The following is a 21,717-nucleotide window of genomic DNA, read 5'->3' on the forward strand; positions in this document are numbered from 1 at the left end:
CCTCACTTCTTCAGATGCAAGAAGTGAGGTTCTTACCCACGAAAGCTTATGCTCCAATACTTCTGTTAGTCTCAAAGGTGCCACAGGACCCTCTGTTGCTTTTTACAGATTCAGACTAACACGGCTACCCCTCGGATACTTGAGGATTTATAGAGTTTCCCTTGGGGGTCCCCCCCTAGGAATGGCTGTTCAATATGTCACTCACGCTTTACTATGAGGCCCCCATGGACAGCTGCTTACTACTGACCTGGGAGTAGCTGGAGTGGGGAAGCCTCTTTATTTTGTCCCACAGCTCTGGATTTTTGCATCCTGGCGGAGAGCCTCGGGGGTGATGGCATTCGGTGCTGCCTTGCATGCTAAGCGGCTGCTTATGGGCTGGCCCTGGGGCTCAGGGGGCGCTGCCGAGCCTCCCGGCTGCAAGGTCACTACAACATTCCTAGCTGCTATATGAAAGGCAGAGGGGATTTTTAGGTACCAGGGCAAGCAGCTGCTGCCTACGGGAGGGCGTTCTAAGCAGCTCGGCTGTTCATATTCCAGCCTGGTCCCTCAAAGAGAGGAGAGCACCTCCTGGCATGCATGGAATTGGGGAATGGATCCGCGCCTGCACACTTTCATGCACACACTCGTTTATGTTGCTTGGGCCCATCTCGCGGTGCAAACCCAGCTATTGCACAGAGCACTCACTGCACAGCGTAAAGAAAAGCACATACTGACCTTGGAGCTGGCTTGCTGTTGCTTAGAGGCTGGCATCTGATGGTCTGACGCCATTGTGAAACTGAGAGCCTGGGAGGGAAATTCAGACAGTTAAACGTTGGTCTTGATCATTATAACCGGAATTCTGTTTGGGTTCGTACACACGCACCCATCCCCCCCAGCCCACTACTCCACGGCAATCCTCTCCCTTCACTTGATTGGCCAATAAACGCCGGAGGAACCCACTGGAATTACCAACACTGGGGGTTTCTAAACACGGTTTCCCTTGAATCCAGGTGGAGCAGGACCAGCGGTGCTGGAGGGTCTCCTTCACCCATCTGAACTGTATCCCTGTGATGGGAAGAAGTCCCTGGTGCTGGAATTTGTGCTAAAGCTCTGGGTTTGCCTAGAATACAATGATTCATCTGAAGCAGGGAGAGAGACCATACAAACCGGCTGCAAAGGAATCGCAGTGGGAGCAAAGACTACAAACTGCGGCTCCCTGCACACTATGGAAAGGCTGGAGGCAAGTGCCTGTTATATTGTTGGTTCTGTATAAGGGTAATTAGCGCTTGCCCAACAACGGAGTGTGCTAACCGCCCCCCCCATTAGAGTCACAAGGGCAGCACAGTGGGACCCTGGGCGGGGACGGACTGGCTTTTCCCTTTGGGACTCTCCAGCCTTTGTACCACATCAGCCAGAGTCCTGTATTCTTCAGCCATGAGTCTCTGGCTCTGTGGCAGAGTAAGGAAGGTGACAGTCTGTGCACTGACTTGCTATGGTTTGGGGCCAAAGCCCAGTCCAGGCCCATCTTGCACCGTCAAGCAGTACAAAGTCTAAAATTGGTTTCGGCTGGGAGGTCAGCCGCTGGCCAGTTTTACGCAGGCAAACTCCAGCGAAATCGACTTGCAGTTGGCCTGAGGAAAGCTTGCACGAGACCCTCCGAATTTTGTCCTAAACAATATTAACAGCAATGCAGGAGGGGCAAGCCCCGTCGGCTTTGCCTAACCATTTAAGGGCTTGGCTCATGCAGTTCAAGTTTCTGAAGCTTTTTCCACCACCCACCTCAGCAATTTAAACCCCCAGAGAGCCTAATCCGCAGGGCAGCCGGGACTGCGTGTCTGGGAAAGACACATCCCAATTTCCCCGGTTGGCACCAATGTAGCGGCAGATGGCGTGCGGCGCACAGCCTCACCGTGCAGGATGGAGTGGCAACGCCTCCTCCTCTGCCCCGCCCAGCACAGTCTCCCCGGAAAGGAACTCGTGCCCAGTAATGGTCAAACATGAGGCATTTTCAAAGCCATCACATTTGAGTAAACTCTGTTACGTGATCCCTGCTAAAATTCAATGAAATAAGGGTCAGGCTCCTGACCAGTCATGAAATCACTGTCACTGTAGGCGATCAAAACATTGGTATCCTCTCTTATTATTGGTATCCTCTCACCCTCCTGGATGTACACACCCGGGCATCTCTTAATTGCATTCATGCTATGGACGGTAGGTTCGCCTTCAGACGATGCGGGTTTGGATTGCAATGGAAACAAATCCAAAACCAAAAGGAGGACAATAAATAGAAAATTCTTACCAGTTATACCAGTACCCGCTTGAGCCAGTGCAGGGGCCGGGGCCGAGCGGCAGAATTTATACCGCGCCTCAGCAGAATGGTGCCAAAACTATTTACAAAACAGGTAAAGCTTGAGACAAAGGGAGAATGCTGGATAAAAGCTCAATGAAAACGAAGGTCAGCTGATTCCCAGAGCCATTGTCTCGCTAAACCCCCAGCTGTAGAATGATTTCATTAGCTTTCACATTCAGAGCGGCCTGCTTTGTTGGGTGTGTTGGCCAGGAGATTTAGAGTTTGCATGCCTCAGCCGAACGCAGGCCAGGCCCTAGACCCTCGCTTTCAAAGAATGTAACAGCCAGCCCTGCTGCAGGATTTTTGGAGCCAGAGACTTTATCCCTGTAACAAACGGACGTCCCCGCCCCACAGTTAGAAGTACAAAAATTGCTGAAGTCGGCCGGCTGCGTGCACAATAAATAACTGGGCCTTTCAAACAAACAGTAAACGTCTGCTGTTGCCAACGTCATTACTTTCAGCAGAAAGAGAAAGCTGTGTATGTAATGCTTTAAACAGAGCGCCGAGAGCACATTTCACTCATGCAAGTGGGGCAGAGATGGCTGTGGCGTGCTGTGTGTTAGGACAAGGAGGAGACTTTCCAGTGCTTTCTGTGCCAGGATGCAAAACAAAGCCACGGACCAGATTCTAATCTCAGAGACACTGGTGTAACTCTGGAGTAGTGCCACTAAGTCACACTGCTACAGGACCACTGGGTAAGGAAGATTAGAGTCGGGTCTGCAGCATACAGGCGGCTTTCCCTTCTGCCGCCGAGGGGCTGCACGTCAGCAGCGCTAGAGACGTACATTGGGTGAAACACACTGGGATTCTTCAGGACTGAAGGCCCTACAGCTCAGTATATTCCAACAGCTGCCCCTTGTAATGCCACTGTACAGCCGATTTCTTTTAAAAAAAACCACTTCTTATAACTAACTGGCCTAGGAAGCATAGTAACTAGGCCTCATGCTGGGTAACGTGATCTTCTTTTTCTCGGTCAACTCCTTGTTAGCCTCTGACTACAGCCTAGCAACTCCCGAAGTTCAGCACCTCTGCATGGAGCCAAGGCGATGGGTCAGTGAAAATAAACCTGAAACGCATCCATGCGGGCGCCCCTGAACAAAGGCAGAGACCAGCAATTGCATGCACATGTCATCCTGGAAGGGCTGGCGGGAAAGCTGCCTTTCCGATGCCGACCTTTGTTTGGATACAAGTCACTAGTGAGCAAACAAAGACGTGCCCGTGCTGGGAACAGAAACTTCTCAGGGATTCCATCTAGAAACCAACGACCTGAATCCCTTCTCTACCACTCATGTGACCGAGTTATGCCAGCGTAAGACTTGTGAGCAAGAAAAGAGCCAGTTCCCTGCCCCATGTGCTATAGCCACCCAGTGAGAAAAACTCCTATCGTAGGAGCTCAGTGCCGCCCTTTCTGCCACGTGAGAAGTGGGCCGGAAGGCTCTCAGAGGGTTTGCACAGCAGTCAACGTTCTCAGCGGTATTGCCACTAAACTGGGTGCAGAGTGGGTGGGAACTAGAGTGATGTGGTTTAAATATCTGGTAACTCATGAACTGCCTGGGTTAGCAAGACACTCCCCGGGATAGACAGGTCGTTTTTGACCATCTCTTTAATGGCTCATGCCAGGGACAGTCAAATACGTGGGGAATACGAAATGGGGAGGAAGCCGGGCTTAATTTGTAAGGAAAGAGGTGCTGGGGCTCAAGCAATTCTTTTACTTTTGTAACTGGTGCAGCAAGCCCAGAGGCACCGGGGCCCTGAACCGCCCGGCTCAGAGGCGCCGGAGCCCTGAACCGCCCAGCCCAGAGGCGCCGGGGCTCATCCCTGACACAAATTAAGCATGGGGAGGAAGGAAACGCAGGATAAAGGCACTGATATTGTAGCAGAGTTTTGCGCTGCAACACCATTCAAAACATGTCAGAGCCTTTTGTTGCCCTGTGTGGTTGCCCTTCATTTCCACAAGGGCAGAAGATAGTAATTTGATTTCCTGTTTCTCTCAGGTGCAGGAAATCAATCTGCTTATTTGGTCTAGCAGATCCTCATGCAAGCTCAGGGCTAAGAACTTGGGAACAAGCTAAGCAGTGAAGGCAGGTGACTAGCAGGCCTGTGGAATTGTTACCGGCTCTGGATGAAACCCCTTCTTCCTTTGGGTCTCTGACATGAATGCAGCTCCCCCCAGCGAGTCACATTGCTGTAGCCTGGGTCTGTGGCCTCCAGAGACAATCTGCTTTGCACAGGAGATGTGAGGGGATGTGCCCTCCTGCTAGGGAGAGGCCGCTGTGGTTAAACCAAGCCTGGATGAATTAGCGACGGTGCCGCATGGCGTCCCACGTGGCGCTAGCGGTTTCCATGCTGGGCTGGCTGCTGCCCCGCAGGCTGGTCGCGGATGCGATACTGCGAGGGGGCACGTTGCGCTCCATGGGCATCGAGGCTGCTCAGCACCTCTTGGGCTTTACCCGCCCGCTCGCCAGGCAGGAAACGTGGGGTAGAGAACCCTGCCAGGTGAGGCTGTTGCCTGGCAACCTCTAGCTCCAGTGAAATTGCCCATTTTGGAGGAACCAGAACAGCCCTCGCTAAGTTACCATTTCAGGTGGCTCTGCCTTGGGCTGACTCAGGCGAAAGGCTCCTCCTCCCACTGCCAGTGCACTGAGTCGCCCAGCTGCTAGAAAAGAGATGAATCGCGGGCCTGCACCATGTCTCAGGGGAAAGTACCCACCCCGCTATCCCCGCCCTCCTTCTGAAGGACTCCGCCGCCAGCCAGCGGGACGCGTCTCTCCAAAGGGAGCTCCCTGCTCTGAAAGGCGGGGGCACGACCCTGCTGCAGCCGGTGTGTGACGGGTTCCCCCCAGGGTGCCACTCAGAACTGGGGTATCACTGAGCCTGCCTGACCCACCAGCCTGGGTTCCTTTTACACTGTGCTGCTGAAGCAGGCCAGCCAAGCCCTCCCTCAGGTGTCAGACTGCACTTTTCTAGCCCACAGGGACACGCCCAGCTGCAGAAACACACAGACTCTGAGATCAGCTCTGCGTGGGAAGAGCACATCCCCTCTGGAGGGTAAACCCAAAATTGTATCGTCTTGTGCTGCACAGAGACCTGCACAGCGTAAGCTCATGAAATTCACCCCCTCCCTCAATGTGGAGGAAGATATGCACAGCTTCCCCCTCCCCCATTATGAACTCCACAAACTGGTTTTAGAGGAAAAAACAAGTTTTTGTTTCTTAGATGCTTTCAGCAGTCATCTTGGTCGAGGATTCAGTGAAGAACAAACCTTGATTATGTCACTCCCCTGCCTTAAATAGGTTTTACATATGGCGGGAATCCTTTGTCTTCCAGTGTGGTTCCCACCACTGGTCAGTGGGAAACTACTAGTATTATTCATGGAGTCCAGTATCAAGTGACTTGCTCACAAGATCTTGCAGCCATAACTCAAAGGCTGTTTGCAGTGTCCCCAAGGCGGCTTTCCAGGAAGGTGGGAGATCAGCATCATCAAAGACCTATTGTTTTCCCTAATGGCCCTTCCAACCAGCAATCGAGACTGATTGCACACGGTCTAGTGGGCGTTCCCCAAGTGTAAACGCATTTGTAATAGTTGCAAGGACAATATTCCTAACTTCCGATACCAAAATGATACATGCGTACAAATAGGATAATCATATTCAGTAAATCAACCTTTCCGATGATACCTCACATGCCCCATCTTGCAGAAAATATGCCTGAGTTATGCCACAATCATATTATAACAATCTCTCTATGAAGAAATGGGGTGTAAAGCCGCACTGTGCTCACAGGGTAACAGCTCTACACTGGGCAGCTGGCCCAGCTGGACTTCCCCAGGCCGTGCACACCAGCCAAGCAGCTTGCGAGAGGCAGTCAGATCCTAAAACAGCCTGGGATCATTTGTAATGCAAATAGCTCCATTCTCTGCAGCCAGGTACCTCGGCTGACAGTCAGTAACTGAGCTCTGCAAACCGCACGCGTTCCCATCTCCACCACTACGGGGGCCCCTTCCCCAGCACGGTCGCTCTCTGAGCTGCCACAGCGGCTGCACTCTGATTTACAGTCACTCCAATAATTCAGCGTCGTTCTGTACTCAGGGGCTGTGCTAACACAGCTGGCCTGCCCTGGAGGGCGAGACCAAAAGACAAATGCAGGGGTGTCTGCTCTGACCTTTGCAATCCTGTTTCTCTTTAGGCTGCATTTTGCAGCCCCTCTCTACTATCATGCAAAGCAGCGTTCCCGTAGCTGGGAGGAGATGCCCACAATACATCCCCCTGGAGCCGCCGGCCTGCCCTTGGGTCGGCAATGGCACGCCGCAGGAGCTCGGGTTGCCATCTCGTTTTGCATGCAGGCAGCGTGAGCTCTGCGAAGCGGCGGCTGAAGGGGTGTTATTTTTGGAGCGCTGCGGCCGTTATGTAACAACGAGCGTGATTGTTCGTTTCTCCCTTTTGTTCCACGGCTGCTTGTTGGGCACACGCTGCTGCTGGAGCAGTTCAGAGTCTGGCCGCCCAGACAGCTCCTCTGGCCCCCCTTAGGATGTCATGGAGGCCTCGGCTTGCCTGGCCTCAGGGGCGTTTGGGGGCAGCGCTGGTCAGGGGGTTCACACTGTTAAATGCCTGGGAACACGCACCAGGGGCCGTAGGTACCTCCCACGCCGCACTAGCACCAGTGCCCACTAGCAGCAGCAGGACCTGTCGGGCCAGCTGCATATGGAAGCCCACATAGGCCAAGCTCACCCCAGAGCCGAGAGCTCTGTTAGCCTGTGCTGTGGGGCCGGTGCGCATAGGGAGAAGGCGGTTCTCAGCCTTTCCCATCCTGGGCCCCCCTCCCACTTGGGCAGGGGGGTCCTGCCCCCCTGGCTGGGAACCCCTGTGCTATGCCAGGAGGTAAGGAGGGCAGCTCTCAGAGCCGCTGCGTTGGCACCTGCCCCCAGGCCACGGCCCTCGCCCAGCGGCCGACTTGTGAACACACCACCGGGACAAACCAGGCCACGGCAGCCTCCAACCCCGAGCTTTATTGAGAAGGTTTGACACAAACGCCACGGGCTAGAAGTCACGTCCTCCTCCTCTTCCTCGGGCCTGGCTGCGCAAGGCACCAGGGGCCCCTTCAGCTGGTCTCAAAGCAGCCGTGTTTGTGCCACTGCTGGTCCCGGACACGGCGCACCGACTGGATCTGGGGCTGGCTGGCGTCCCACTCGTTCCAGTGCTGGTACTCGCCCCTCTCAAAGACGTACTGGCGGCCTCGGTAGCCGGGGTATTCGTAGCCCACCCACCTGCGGGAGAGGGAGACGAGCCTCAGCACAGCAGACGGGAGCTCCAGGCAAGCTCCCCAGCGCGGGGGCCTGCTGGCACAGGGGGGCAGCCCTGGCTCCCAGCCATCGGCCTCGCTGCTTCACGGCCGCACCTGGTGCCTCTCCCGTGGCTGTGCTCTACCCGGCCACGGAGCTGGTGCTGCTCCAGCCATGGACACAGGGACACAGCTTCTGGGAAGCGTGGGACCTGTCGTGTCTGAGCTGCCGAGCCAGGCAACAAGGGCTGGAACAGGCTCGGGGGTAGCGACGGGGGAAGCTGGCGCCTGGACAGGGCTGCACTTGGCAGGGTTAGATGATGTCGTCTCCCTGCAGCCTCCCTCCAGCTCTGCCGCTGGGCCCTGGGGGCCATTCAGGCCAGCCCTCTATTTCACCCCATGTCGCAAAGTGTGGGGGGCGTCAGCGCCGTTCCCTGATCCTGCCACCCACGACACCGTATGGCACACCCAGGGCCTGGCAGCACGTGCCTCGCCTCAGCACCTCCCACCTTCCTGTGTCGGCCGGGCCTTTCCCTGGCTGCCTGAGCCACTCCGAGCCAGCCTGGCACCCCCAGGGGCCAACAAAGCTGCCTAGACCTGGTGCTCAACTGTGAGGGAACCTGTCCGCGGCTCATGCCAGGGGATGATTAAAGGAATCAGCATCATTCCCAGATGGGCTGGAGCCATTTCCCATCGTGGCAATGACAACAGGGAGAGATCAGGCCCGGGGGAGGCTGCCCCCACTCGTGCAGGAACCTACAATACAAACCCAGGTCCTTCTTGCCCCCGCCTCGGGGGGGGGGCGGTGGGGGCTGCTCTTTGCATCCACGGAAAGGCCACGTGTACCAGCTGCTGCCCCAGCAGAGCGGGAGGCCAAGGGCCATTCCCCCATCAGCACGACTCTGCTCAGGGCAGCGCGTGAACACACGCCTCCCGCTGTCCTGTGCGCCCCTGGGGGGCGGGTGTCACGGGGCAGCTGCTAAATAAGATCACAGCAAGCACAGAATGGAAGGTGCCCAAAGCCCCAGGAGGGGACGGTGGCATGCCCGGCCAGGAAGGGGCAGGAGGTCTGGGGGAGGTCAGGGGTGTGCGCTATGCCCCAGGAACCATCAGGGAGCAGAGAATGGGCCCCAGCCCCCAGCCCCTCCCCACCCACGTGGACCAGAACCGTAGGGACTTCCCTCTCCCTGGGCAGGCGTCAGCAAGGCAGGAAATCTCTCTCTCTCTCTCTCTCTCTCACACACACACACACACACACACACACACACACACACACACACACACACACACACACACACACACACACACACACACACACACAGAGCCTGGGGCACCAGTGGAATGTCCCCCCCCTTCCCAGAGTGAAGCGTTCTCACCCGCCCTGACCCAGTCAGGCAGGGCAAGGAGGCCGGGGATGGGGAAGGGCTGAGATGTTGCAACCAAAGTCTGGGTGTCCAAGGTGAAAATACCCAAGAACAGACCAGCACGGAACCCTAACCCTAGCCTCCGGGGCAAACCCAGCCAGGAAAGTCCCCTGCCCAGGGCACGGCCCTACTTTCCTTCTTCCATCGGTTCATTCAGGCTCTTGGCTCTGTCACTGGAGCACCCACAGCCAACTCCGAAACACAGACAAAGCTGTGCAAGCCCCCCAGGGCTGGGGAAAGAGCTCTAGGCACCTGGGATCTGTATCTCTGCGCCCACACTAGGGGCTGCGTGGTAGAACACCCCCCAGCCAGTTACTGCCGTGCAAAGCCTGGGGGTAGCCAGGCCCCCGAGGAGGTGCTCCATCCAGCCTCCGGGCCATCACTGTCGGGCTCCCTCCCTGCGGGCTGCCAGACCTGGGCAAAGGGGGCAAGTTCTGCTCCTGCGTCTCTTTGGTGGCTTGCTGGGGGGTAGGGGAGAGTTTTCACCCCTGCTCACTGAGTTGGATACAGTTTGTATCACGCACCCCAAGCCCCTCAGACAGGGGTGGCAGGTCTTTATTTGGCTATTTATTGAAACCTGCGCTAGTCTGTGTAACCATGTGTTCCCAGCTCCGCCCTCCGCCCACCCACCCCGCGGTCCGCCCACCCGGTCCGCCCACCCGCTGCATCAGGTCTGTAATCAGCACATCACTTCTCTGGGGCAGAGTGTGTCTCCTAGTGTGTGTACAGCCCGTGCCCAGCTCAGCGGGAGCGTAACAGCGGCGCTTTGGGGGCTAGCGTCGCACACAGGCTGCCCCGGAGCTGAGGGCTGGCCCGGGAGGTCTCTGCCCTTACGTTCCCTTCAGTGCTTTGATGCTGGCCACGCGGTCCTGGAACCCGTGAGCCCAGAGGCTTGGCACATCGTCATCTACAATCTCCATCTTCCTCCCGTTGTAACCAGCGTTTTCAAACAGGTGGATCGTGTGGTCGTGGCTGTCCTGCAGTGGAGACATCCAGCAAGCAAGCTGCTTCCCCCTGCCCTGCCACCCCTCCCCAGGGACCTGCCGCAGCCCCCTGCTGTGAAGAAGTCGGCCAAGCCCCCCCCCCGCTTGCCTGAAGCCCAAGGGACCCTGCATGCCCCAGCTGTCGAGGACGGGAAGTGCCTCCACACACAGCCGGCACCTGCTGGATGGAGCAGGAGGCTCGGGCGGCCTGGCAGATGCCAGGGCTTGTTTCTGGGCTGAGACAATCGCACACGCCGGAGCGCGTGGGAGCGTTACGGTGGGAGCCAGACCAGCCCGGTGCTACCTCAAGGGATCCCAGGCTCCGCTTGCTGACCGCAGCTGGGAACAAAGCTGCCGAAGGTGAAAGTAACGCAGGGGTGCGAAGGGCCCCCGCCCTTCTAGCTGGCGTGCACATCCGTGCGAGACGCTGGTGGGAGGCAGGCCCCAGCCCCCTTAGCTTGCTCCGGGTGGAGCTATGTAGGGGAATGGAGTCAGGAAACACCATGGTGGGGGATGAGAAGGGAGGGGGGTTAAGTTGACATGAAATAGCTCTGGGGAGCGTGTCCCCTCGAGGGCAGGGCTCAAGGAGAAGCATCTCACTGAGCAACGTGGGGCTGCAGGCCCAGGACAACCCCTGGGGGCTGTTAACCCCCTCGCTGCCCACTCCCAGCCGCTGGGAGCCCCACACCTCTGGCTCGCCTTAAAGGGGTTCTCTGTATCCCCCTCCCAGCTCCGCGCCAACCCCACTCACAATCAGCAGGGGGCGGACGGACATCAAGCTGTCGCTGCAGTGGCTGTTGGACCAGGAGTCCCAGCGCGGGTAAGCTCCCTTTTCCAGCACGAACTGCTCCCCGCAGAAGGCCTGGCGTTCGAACCCGAGCCACCTGCAGGGAGGGGGCGGGACGCAGACACAGGGCGTGGGACTCCCGCTTTGGGGCTCAGGACGGGGCCAGGTTTTTCAGAGGGTGTCTCGCACGTCCCCGACACCAGGGTGGAGAGTTCCCCTGGCAGCAGCTGCTGCGGGCAGCCTCAGAGAGGGAGGGAATTTAACAAGCCGAGCACCCCACAACAGCATGGATCCCTGCCTCCTAGGGGCAGCCCCACGCACAGGGCTGGGGGAAGGGTCTTCACAGCCCAGCTGAGTCTCCTGGTGCCTGGGGCCGCATGCACCCTTCACTCCCAGCACCTGGTTTGTGCTTCCCAGAACAAGGGCCGTTAGCAAGAAACTCACCCTCCTTCTTTGCCGTGGGGAGCCTTGCCCTCTCCCCTCTTGCATTTGAAGGGCACTGCCCCCTACCTCTGTGGGGCTCATCCACCTGCTCTCTGTACTTACGGGCCTGATTCTACCTGGATCGATCCCACTTTCTCCAGCGCTTCTTCCGTCACATTCGGACTTTCCTCTGTCAACTCACGCTTCTTGCCCTGGAAATTCTCCAGCTCGAAGATGGTGATCTGAAAGGAGAGGTGATGCTCTCACACCTCCACTGACGCAGCCTGGCCCGAGCCGGGCACTAGCGGGAAGGGGAGCTGGAGCACGGGCCAGGCTGGCACAGACAAGCTAAACAAGCGCTGATGTGCAGGTGGAGGAGTCACAGCACATGTGCTTCAGGCCATTGCTTCACCAAGTAAAGGGGGGAGGGATTGCTCAGTGGTTTGAGCTTTGGCCTGCTAAACCCAGGGTTGTGAGTTCAAGCCTTGAGGGGGCCACTTAGGGATCTGGGGCAAAATCAGTACTTGGTCCTGCTAGTGAAGGCAGGGGGCTGGACTCAATGACCTTTCAAGGTCCCTTCCAGTTCTAGGAGATAGGACATCTCCATTAATTAATTTATTTATTTATAAGTCTGCTCCTCCTGCTCTGTCGCCCATGGGGGAACCCGTGGCATTTCCCTTCCAGAAAGCCAGGCCTGGCACTGGCGATAACGCAGCTGGACGGACGGACGGACACACACACACTTCAAACACAAACAGCAGCAAAGCAGGCTGGGTGTCTAAGTCGCCTATTTCTGCCTTTGCTTGCAGTCAGTCTCCTTACAAATGAACCTGGCGTTCCTAGTTCTGCAGCAAACCGTTCCGTATAGAGCCACTCCCGTTCGCACAGCAGGTTTAAGCCATATGAGTCGCACTCCATGGTAGCGGGGCAGCACTACGACCGGTCTGAATTCCTTCCACCCTGATCAACAACTTGTTCCAATTCACAAACTGCATCTGCAGGGGGGGGGATGTGCTTTGCGCTTCACCTCCCCGATGGCGAGTGCCGGCATCACTCATTTCTGACGTGCAGGTTCTGGCGAGATGGATGGCTCCAGTTTTAGCTAATAGCCAAGTATTGACCACGGAGCGTCTATTGAATGCAACAAGGCTGATACCTCATCCGTACTTGACTGAAACACTGACCACAAAGTGAATGCCTGACTTCAGGATCATCCATTCAAATGCAAGACCCAAGATCCACACCGCTCACTCTAACAACTCACCCGGGACTCTGCTCTGGTCTGTGGCTTCCTGCCCCAGGGGTTGGTTCATTGTAAATAGTTTCCCACTCATCCCTCTCTCTAGATCCACGAGCTTATTACCTGGGTCATTAACCTCGACTAGCTCGGAATGGGTTTAATTTTCACCTGGGGTCTGCAGGGCTGAGCAGCAGCCAAACCTCAAACCGAACAAAACTCCCCAGGGCTGGGATTTGGTGACCAATTCAGACAGAGCCTTGGGGGCTTCGGGACCCCTGAATTCCAGAGTCATGGGGTGAGCTAGAGGGTTCTGCGATGGAACCATTCACGACCACGTGGGGCCGTACACTCTCTACATGGCAAATTGGGAGTTTCACTTTGGGCGTCACTCAATCCTTGGTGCGAAAGATCGGACAGACCTTTGGGAAAGGAGTCACTGCAGGAGAAGGGCCCACGGACTGAGAACCCAACACAGCTCACCCCAAAGGTGCCAGCTCATCCCTTTCCCAAGAACCATCCCCAGGAGCCTCTTTCCAGCCCAAGCCGCCAGCAATCAGCAGAAATCTGGGCCCGGGGCAGTGAGAGCCCGGGGAAGGCCATTCAGCCGTCCAAGCCTTCCAGAAATGAGCCCGGTCTCCCGAATGCTGTTGCAGCGAAGGTGAGCCCAAGAGCCCAAACAGTCTCCTGGGTCTATTCCTCTCTCCCAGCTTCCCTGGCCAAGAACTGCAGCAGAGCATTGTGCTTGCCACCCGTGTCCTCCAGCTGAGGGGAGTGTGCTTGCCACTGCAGACTTGAGGGACAGTGCGGATTGCTAGTCAGGGGTCGATTCCCTGTGGAAACAGCGATCAGGTGGCAAGTGGGGTCTCTGTCTCAAAAGATGGGTAACGACTGCTTCTGACATTGCACTGAGGGCTACCACTCTAACGCTGCAAGCACATCATAATGTGCCTCTTACTCCTGCACTCCCTATGGAGACCCTGTATCTTTCCCCCGGGTACAACACCCACACATCGACAGACCCATTGCTCTAGCATAATGCGGAACCCCCAGGGACCGAAGGACACTGCCCTATTCCTTCTCACAGTGCAAGATGGAGAAAGGAAATGCAGCACCACACAAGAGCTGAAGGGCTGAGCTGATGTTCCTTATTCACAGTGTGATAGCAGAGCCGTTACCTCTGCCCTCCCACACCGTAGGGAACAAAACACACAGCAGAAACACTGACCTGCCAGGTGGCATTTGCATTTATCATCCGGGACTTTACCACCACTCCAGTTCGACAGAATTACGCTTCCGACAAAGATAGCCAAACTCTGCTGGGCTATACAATCTGCTTTCTTTACCAGCCAGATAATAAAAGCTAAGCACTACAACAGTAAACAGATGACCAGGAGATTCTTTGGAACTGACCAACACTACTGAAAGCATCTCCCCTTTCCAGCAGCACGTCTGGCAGAGGTACTAGTAGTAACTCATCAGAACAAAGTCTCACTCCGTGACACTCAGAGGCTGGAAAGATCAGCTCTGGCACACCAGGAACAGATTTAGCACAGAACTGGGTAATGCTAAAACACTGCTGTGCTGTTAAGGCTCCGGGCTTTTTGGCCACACAAGGTACAGCATTCCACGTTAGTAAGTGAGAGTCCACTCAGAGGCCAGTTATGTTTCGAGGGTGATCTGGAGCAATACGTAACGTTAGTCTGTGACTGGCCATCGCTTTTATACCTTGTAATTGCCGCCTATTTCGCCAAGGCTCTCCCCAGCACCCATCGGCTCGGGGGGACTCTGCGGTTCAGTCATTGTGCCTGAAAGTCCCAAATGGAAAAACGTTAACACCGTCACCCTGACAAAAGTTGTACCATTATTGTATGAAAAATTACAGCTGCTGCTTCTCTTTCTGGCTTTCCTTGGGAGAACAAGCATGAGGTTGGGTACAGAAGTTTGACTGGAGCATATCTGTGCACTGTATTCCTAAACCCACTGCTCCATTCTGAACATCCCATCTGGCCTCCTGTGTAACAGCCCACAGACCTTCAACCAGTGGTCCCTGCATGGAGCCCAACAGCCTGTGACTGCATCAGAAAAACAGCCTCGACGAAGATTGAAAATGATGGAGACGATCACACAAACCCCTGGGAAGCTATTCTGGTGGGTAATTAAACTCACTGTTACAAATCCGCCTCTCATTTCCAGTGAGAATTTGTGTCGTTTCAGCTCGCAGCCGTTGTCTCTGGTTAATGCTTCTCTCTCTTCTTGTGCAAAAAGCAATCACAACAAAGCACAATCCCACCCGTGGGGTAGAATTGCTGGGCCCCTTGTAGGCACTCAGATGTTTCAGTGATGAGCGCGAACATAAGAACCTGGACAGATACATTCATTGTCTTTTCTTAAGTCAGGGCTTCTGATTGGGATGTGCCACAGCTGGCTAACTCCCCCCCCCCCCTCTTTTTGAAGTAGTTTTAATTTAACAGGGCTTGGAGGAGCCAGTGGGCAGGGAACATAAAGACACTGAGTTCAACTAGTGTCCTGGTTAACTAAAACCCTGTGGTATCATTTCCCCCAAATTTTAACAAAATATCCTGTACAATAAAAGACCTTTTCTAAAACTCCTGTGCTAATTGCTAAAAACCCAGTCAAATTCAAGCAGAGATGCTGCCACTACCTCTTCTGGGGGTTTCAGTTGTGACCGAGCGGGATCAGGGCACAGAGCTATTTATGAGTTCTTTCTGAACAGGGCAGCACATTTTGATGCTGATGCAGCAGGTATGTCTCCTGAATTCCATCCATTAGGTTTCACTTCAATAGCGAGGGCTTGCAACGGACTATGGAAACATTATTCAAATTTCTTCCGGCTTTCCCTTAAAACTATCCCACTCATTTTGCAAAAGATTAATATTGAACTTGGCATCAGCACGTTCCCATTGCTGCTTGCCAGATTCTCCGGAAAAACTCCTCCTCTGCAGTTTATTGATGTGTTTACACTGAAACCCAGGACAGCGCAAGGCAAAACTCATGCAAAATAGTTACAGTATGTTTCAGGCTACAGAGCGAGGCAAGGCCTGGGGGCTCCAGCCCACACTGGCTCCGTTGTAGCTCTAGCGAAGTGGGGGCTCTTTACCCCAAAGTATTGCAGGGTATTTTGAGGTAGTGTTGCCCAGTGGATAGGGCACTAGACTGGGACTCGGGAGACCTGGTTTCTGTTCCCAGCTCTGACACTGATCTGCTGGGTGGCCTTGGGTCAGTCATTTTCCTTCTCTACGCCTCTTCTTTCCTGCCCTGTCCGTCTTGTCTGTTAGATAGCAAGCTTTTCAGGGCAGAGGCTGTCTCTCTGTGTGGCTGAACAATGCCGCTCCACTCTCATTAGGGGGCTCAAGGCACTACTGGAAGGCATGAAGCCGATTTGCAGAGCACAGCGATTGCATTATACGAAATGCTGCTACAGACCTAGAACAGTGGCTTTTCAGTCCCTGGAGCCCGATGGCTCCACATGACCAGTGTGGTCCATCTAAGCAGCTGCGGTTCATGTTCCTATTCACAGGCTAATAGTGCACATCACTCGGGTTGGCCAGAGCCCACTTAGAATGGAGAGCAAAGCCAGCATGGCTGTAAGGACACAGACCTTCATGGTGCCAAAGGGACCCATCCCCCCAAGTACCCCATGTTAACTGTTCCTTACACCCTTCCCAACCACCCGTCTCTTTGGGGTCTGTGGAGCTGCCAGGACTTCTGAGAGCAGCAGTTCTCTCTGCAGGTGCTGGTGGGGCTCACAGGGTTATTGGCCTTCGAGCTGGGCAAACTATTCGCAGCAAAACTCCTCATGAGATAAACATAACAAAATGAATCGCTAAAGCCACTCCATTTTTTGCCCTGATCTTGGGGGGGGGGGGGGGCTTTAGTTTTTGTTTATTTGCAGAGTTGGCGTGAAATCTGGGCATCAGCCTGCATGGGAAGTAGGGTGTCAGATAGGAGAGGGAAACGGAAAAGCATTGGAATAAGACACCTACTGCAGCATCTCTCCCAAGGGTCTCCATCGTGGTCATGGGAAGCATCATGGTAACGACAATATCACTAATGTACCTCAGAACTGGTAAACTTTCTGTCCGAGACCAAGATACCATGGCAAGAAGCATGGTCGAGGCAGGCAGATTGGGACAGTAGTCATGAAGCACGCTGGTTAAACACAGGCTAGGGAGAATTTCTATGGCAATATACTCACGTGTTGGTTAATAGGAACTGATAACGCTTAGAGTTTCATACTGCTGCCTGTCACTGTACTATTTTAGCACCTGCAGGGGAAGGGGAAGTTACTATTTCAAAAGGTATTTCTGTCATTTCTATTTTCAATATCACTTCCTATCAGGCAACAGGCAATCACACGCAAGGGCAAAACTGGGTGGTGCGTGAGGTTACACAATGACCAGATTTAATGGGAGAATGGCTATGCTGGGAATTGTGGTATGCTGGGATAATTAAAATGTCTTAGCAAAGCAAAAGCATCCATTAAATACAACTGGCATCCAAGCTTTGTACTCTAATTTATTGTCATTGTTTGAATGCAACACATTTTGTACATGCAAAGATCCACCATGGACAGCAGTTGACTGTAGTTCACTTTTATTGCAGTTCCTTGTCACATGTTCATCTGCTTTTCTATTGATATGAAAACTCTTTGTTGTAAAATATAAAATTACTTCTGTACAGAACACTCAGGGGAGGGACTGGAATGGGATTCATTTGTATCTTTTACCAAATAAGACACTGTAATTTTCTCTTTTTTACTTTAAAAATATAGGTACTTTCCCATATGTTCATTTTCTTGTTAACATTTATTTTTGCAATGATTAAAGTGCCCCAAAAATCCTGCTTCGTTTTCCACGTTCATGGAATATGGATATAGATAAGGCAGTTGCAAAACATCACAGAGGGTAGGGATAATATATTGTACTGATTTGTCTTTCCTAACAGAACTCAATTTCCTCATGCTGTCAGCTTCTTTAATCCCTTTGAGAAATGCTCACAGCACACTGTTAGAAAATATCATCTTTTGTAAATATCTGGCAACGCTAAACTTGGAATCATAGTCATACAAATAGATACACAACAGACAGAATATCTGTATTACTTAGGAAACTATGTAGTACAAAATATTTTCTATAGCACAACATATTTATTCCTTGTGTGATCCATATTTACATGTTCTATAAGGCTATGCAGAATGATATAAAAGTTTTTATCTATACAATAGCTCCTTTAAACAGGCTTGATACAGTCAGCATGTACAATATGGTAAGAAGAAAATCCATAAGCCACACAACCTCCCCCTTCTCTCCAAATCCCATCAATAGGATGAAAAAATCATTTTAACACATATTTTGGTACAAATATTTTCAGCTGAGGGATGGGACAGACCAAACAGTGGTTTGAAGTGCTTCAGAGAAAGCACATTGATATGAGAAATGATTTCCAATCCCCCTGGAACTGACATATTTCGCAAACGGCTCATCACACATTCTCCCTGCCCTATAACAACGTAATCAAGAGCCTGCATTGACCACACCACCTTAGACTCTGGTATCCTGGATGACTGAGGAGTCGGAATATTGTACTCATTGGTCCATTTTCAAACCCGCTGTAAAAGGCAGCACTCCACAGATGTTAACGTGGTTGCAGCCAACCAGGGAAGCCTGGTCTTCACTCGGGGGCAAAAAGGTGTGTTCTTGGCTCCAGTGAAAATCCTACATAACTAAAAGTAGACTCCTAGGGAAGAAGTCGATTCAACAAACAAACTGCTTTGTCTTTACTAGGACTGTACTTCAAGTTAGCTAGCTTGAGTTCAGAATCTATCTTTTTCCTAGTGAAGACCAGACCTTACCCCAAATCTGGATTTGTCCCTTCATCCTGGGGTTGGGTTAATTAGCAATGCACTGTTCGCACCTTGCAATCTTAGCTGCAGAAGTGGGCTGTGAGCTCTAAGAGGACATACTTTGCAAAAAATAAAATAAAATAGGGGCCCAGAGTTAACATGCAGAAACAGCGGAGACCCTTTCTAATCTAATGTTTAAAGACCAAACGCCGCCTTCGGATATTGGTGTAGATCTCATCGAACCCAGTGAGAGCATCACACATGTGCCACAGGACAGAATTTGCCTTACCCACCCAGGTACTTAGCTGATCCTCATCACTGTAGTATCAGAGTGCCTCTGAGATGGGTTTAAGGAGGTGAGCTCCTAGCACTATGTGTGGAGTGAGTAAGGGTGAACAATATGGTCTCTTCAGTTAAACAGATGCTGTAATGTTGTATGAAGGGCAAATAGGAGAGAAAGGAGTTTTCAAGACAGTGCAGAGTTCCACATTCATTGATCATTCCCGAGTGGCCATGTTAACATACACCCTGCCCCACAAGGACACATTGGCTTGCTTTATATTGTTTATTGTATTACTTACATTCAAGAATATTAGAAAAGAACATTTACCTCCAGGCAGAAATTGTTTCATGTTTTAAATATGAACCTGTGCAAAAGAACTTAAAGATTGTCAGCATTGTCAACTACATTCTTTTCCTCCTGAGATAGCAGATTCTCTCTTGCGGTTTAACCTGCCTGAACTGTCCAATTGCAGAAGTCTGGATCAGTTACAGTTATCAGTTCAGGTACAGCTTAGCCTGACTGAAGGGGTTTTATACTTCACTGACATGGAAAGGTATTGGTATGGTAATAAGAGACACTGGGCCCAACTAGATTGACAGAGGTTTAACAGTCTATGGAACTGACCCATTTGGCCTACTCGAAGAAAACCAAATTTCAGTAAGTTAGCAGTGAACCTTTCCACGCTCAGAACAGCCATATTGAACATATTTGCATCTCCCAAATAATTACATTTCAGTGACTTCCATTATATTTTACAAAACAGACCAGGCCTAATTCATGCCAATTATTCTACACAGGACACCTTCACACAACTCCTTCTCTTATCCTATAGAACACGTTGCCTGTTTATTTCTAAAACACATTTCTATCGTCACAGAATTGTAACATTTTGGACATTTGGTGCAATGGGAGTTTGGATTGATCAACTCTTTTGGTTCCAAAGATTCAAATAAAATGTGTGACGGGCCCTTCAAAAGCCAATTACACTCAGTTTTCACTACATACCTTTAATGGTATTGGGCATAGCCCTGTACATAGCCAGGATGCAAAGCGTAAAGAAGGCAGCTAACATCACTGGGTGCCTAGATTTTTAAAAGATTCTAAACTATTTATATTAAACTTATCCTAGAATTGTTCTGATCGCTATTGTGCTATTTGGCTTCAGCAGAGCTCTCCATGTAGCAACTTCAATTAAACCACATCCACGGTTTGCTACCTTACACATTGCAGGCATATTAAGTGCATGTGCAAACTTGTAAAATTCATGATAAACTAATTGATAATGCTGCTCTGGATAGTATGGTTGGGCAAAAGTTTGCAAACATATGTGGACATACTGGAGAAAGTCCAGAGGAGAGCAACAAAAATGATGAAAGGTTTAGGAAACATGACCTATGAGGAAAGATTGAAAGAATTGGGTTTGTTTAGTCTGGAGAAGAGAAGACAGAGGGGTTTTCAAGTACATAAAAGATTGTTACAAGAAGGGAGAAAAATTGTACTTGTTAACCTCTGAGGACAGGACAAGAAGCTATGGGCTTAAATAGCAGCAAGGGAGGTCTAGGTTGGACATTAGGAAAAACTTCCTAACTGTCAGGGTAGTTAAACATTGGAACAAATTGCCTAGGGAGGTTGTGAAATCTCTCTCATTGGAGGTTTTTAAGAGGAGGTTAGACAATCATTTGTCAGAGATGGTCTAGATAATACTTAGGCCTGTCTTGAGGACAGGGGACTGGACTAGATGACCTCTCGAGGTCCCTACAATTCTATGATCTGTGAATTAGTAGCTGGCAGTTTCTGATATACAATGCTTCTGGTAATTTGCCAGCAATTACTAGGTGATCAAAACAAAATACCAGAGTGTGGAAAGCTAAATCTCTGTGCAAGCAAGAAGCAAGTTTTTTAATCCTACACAACCATGTTAAAAATGTTAAAATGGAAAGCAGAAATTTAGTATCTTTGTGTACAGCAGGTAATACAAAACCAGTAAAAACACTGACTTAGCGTATACCGTACTAACCTCAAGATACACAGCCATAAACAAGGTGAATTTGCAAAAGGAATAAAGGAGAAGAAAAGGCCAATTGGCGATTCCAGTGAACATGAAATTTACAGACTTGTACTGATTCTAAAACATCAGTGGATTAAAATTCTAGGGAAGGATTCTCCTAATTTCAGTGAAAAAAGGGGCATTAATGACTAATTTCCAAGTTCCATACACCAGCCTGATTTACATTTACTTTTTGAAACTATTGATCTACTAATGCAGCTGTGGGATGAAGAGCAGATAAAACTGTGATGGTCTTAAATAAAAAGAACAAAATACTTCTGCAAAAGCACCTTGTATTCAATGGCAAATGCCAAACACCAGCTATCTCCATCTATCACACTTACAACGAGAGTTCAAATAAAAGTGAGTTAAGAGTTAAAACTTACAAAAAAAAAATCCTACATGAAGAACATGCTGCAGGTAAGAGCTCATTCCTGGCTCAGATTAACAGCAAGTTTTAATCTGTGATTTTTAAAGTAAAATAGTAAAAAGTTTCATAAGCATTATTTAAAATTACAATGGAATTTATCTAAAGAAAGAGTTTTACAGCATGTTATTATATGTGTAATAAATATTTATGATGTCAATAATTACATGGTGGGAACCTGGAGTCACAAGAGAAAATAGATATTTAATTCACACACAATACGAAGAAATAAAAGATCAGGAAAAAAAAACACTATCCCATTCAACCTTATCCTAAAGCTTTTTTTTAGTCATACATATTTAAGATTAAACATTTCTCACTAGCAGTACAACTACAGTAAATTTCAGTGCATTGTCCATGAAGAAATGGAAACATATACTCATTCAAAGGGCTTTGCCACTATGCAAAACCAATCCCCTCAGTGTATCAGAACGCACAGCAAAAACACTGCAGCTAATAATCTAAAGAGTTTGTGGCTTTCATTTTGTTGCATCAGGAAGTGTTCGACAAAATGCTCTGACTGTCATTAAAGAAGAACAGGAGTACTTGTGGCACCTTAGAGACTAACAAATTTATTAGAGCATAAGCTTTCGTGGGCTACAACCCTCTTCTTCGGATGCATATAGAGTGAAAC

The 21,717-nt window shown here is 51.2% G+C and overlaps 2 protein-coding genes across 2 annotated transcripts in view; both read right to left on the reverse strand.

Annotated features, from left to right (window-relative positions):
* The window catches only part of CRYBB2 (crystallin beta B2), a 10,548-nt gene extending 8,012 nt beyond the window's left edge, over nucleotides 1–2,536 (reverse strand). The window contains exons 1-2 of the mRNA XM_034791639.1: nucleotides 2,279–2,536; nucleotides 715–783 (exon numbers count right to left, since the gene is read on the reverse strand). Of these exons, the coding sequence (XP_034647530.1) occupies nucleotides 715–768 (54 nt within the window). The 5' untranslated portion in view covers nucleotides 769–783; nucleotides 2,279–2,536. The remainder of the gene's footprint in view (nucleotides 1–714; nucleotides 784–2,278) is intronic.
* A 4,787-nt stretch (nucleotides 2,537–7,323) lies between these two features.
* Nucleotides 7,324–14,787, reverse strand: CRYBB3 (crystallin beta B3). The gene is made up of 6 exons (XM_034791638.1): nucleotides 14,630–14,787; nucleotides 14,189–14,268; nucleotides 11,347–11,465; nucleotides 10,765–10,897; nucleotides 9,865–10,007; nucleotides 7,324–7,592 (listed from the first exon to the last, which is right to left on the reverse strand). The coding sequence occupies exons 2-6, from the start codon at nucleotides 14,261–14,263 to the stop codon at nucleotides 7,427–7,429; spliced, it is 636 nt and encodes a 211-aa protein (XP_034647529.1). The 5' UTR covers nucleotides 14,264–14,268; nucleotides 14,630–14,787; the 3' UTR covers nucleotides 7,324–7,426.
* Between the last annotated feature and the right edge of the window lie 6,930 nt (nucleotides 14,788–21,717).

This window comes from Trachemys scripta, chromosome 15 (assembly GCF_013100865.1).
Source record: "Trachemys scripta elegans isolate TJP31775 chromosome 15, CAS_Tse_1.0, whole genome shotgun sequence".
Taxonomy (NCBI): domain Eukaryota; kingdom Metazoa; phylum Chordata; order Testudines; family Emydidae; genus Trachemys; species Trachemys scripta.

Bases quoted from the DNA above. Each gene is read 5' to 3' on its own strand.
- CRYBB3 (XM_034791638.1), bottom strand. From the start codon at position 14,263: ATGACTGAACCGCAGAGTCCCCCCGAGCCGATGGGTGCTGGGGAGAGC. The intron at 10,898-11,346 runs GTAAGTACAGAG...CCCTCCCTGCAG, and splicing joins ATCCAGGTAGAATCAGGCCC to GTGGCTCGGGTTCGAACGCC. The intron at 10,008-10,764 runs GTGAGTGGGGTT...TCTCCACTGCAG, and splicing joins CCGTCCGCCCCCTGCTGATT to GACAGCCACGACCACACGAT.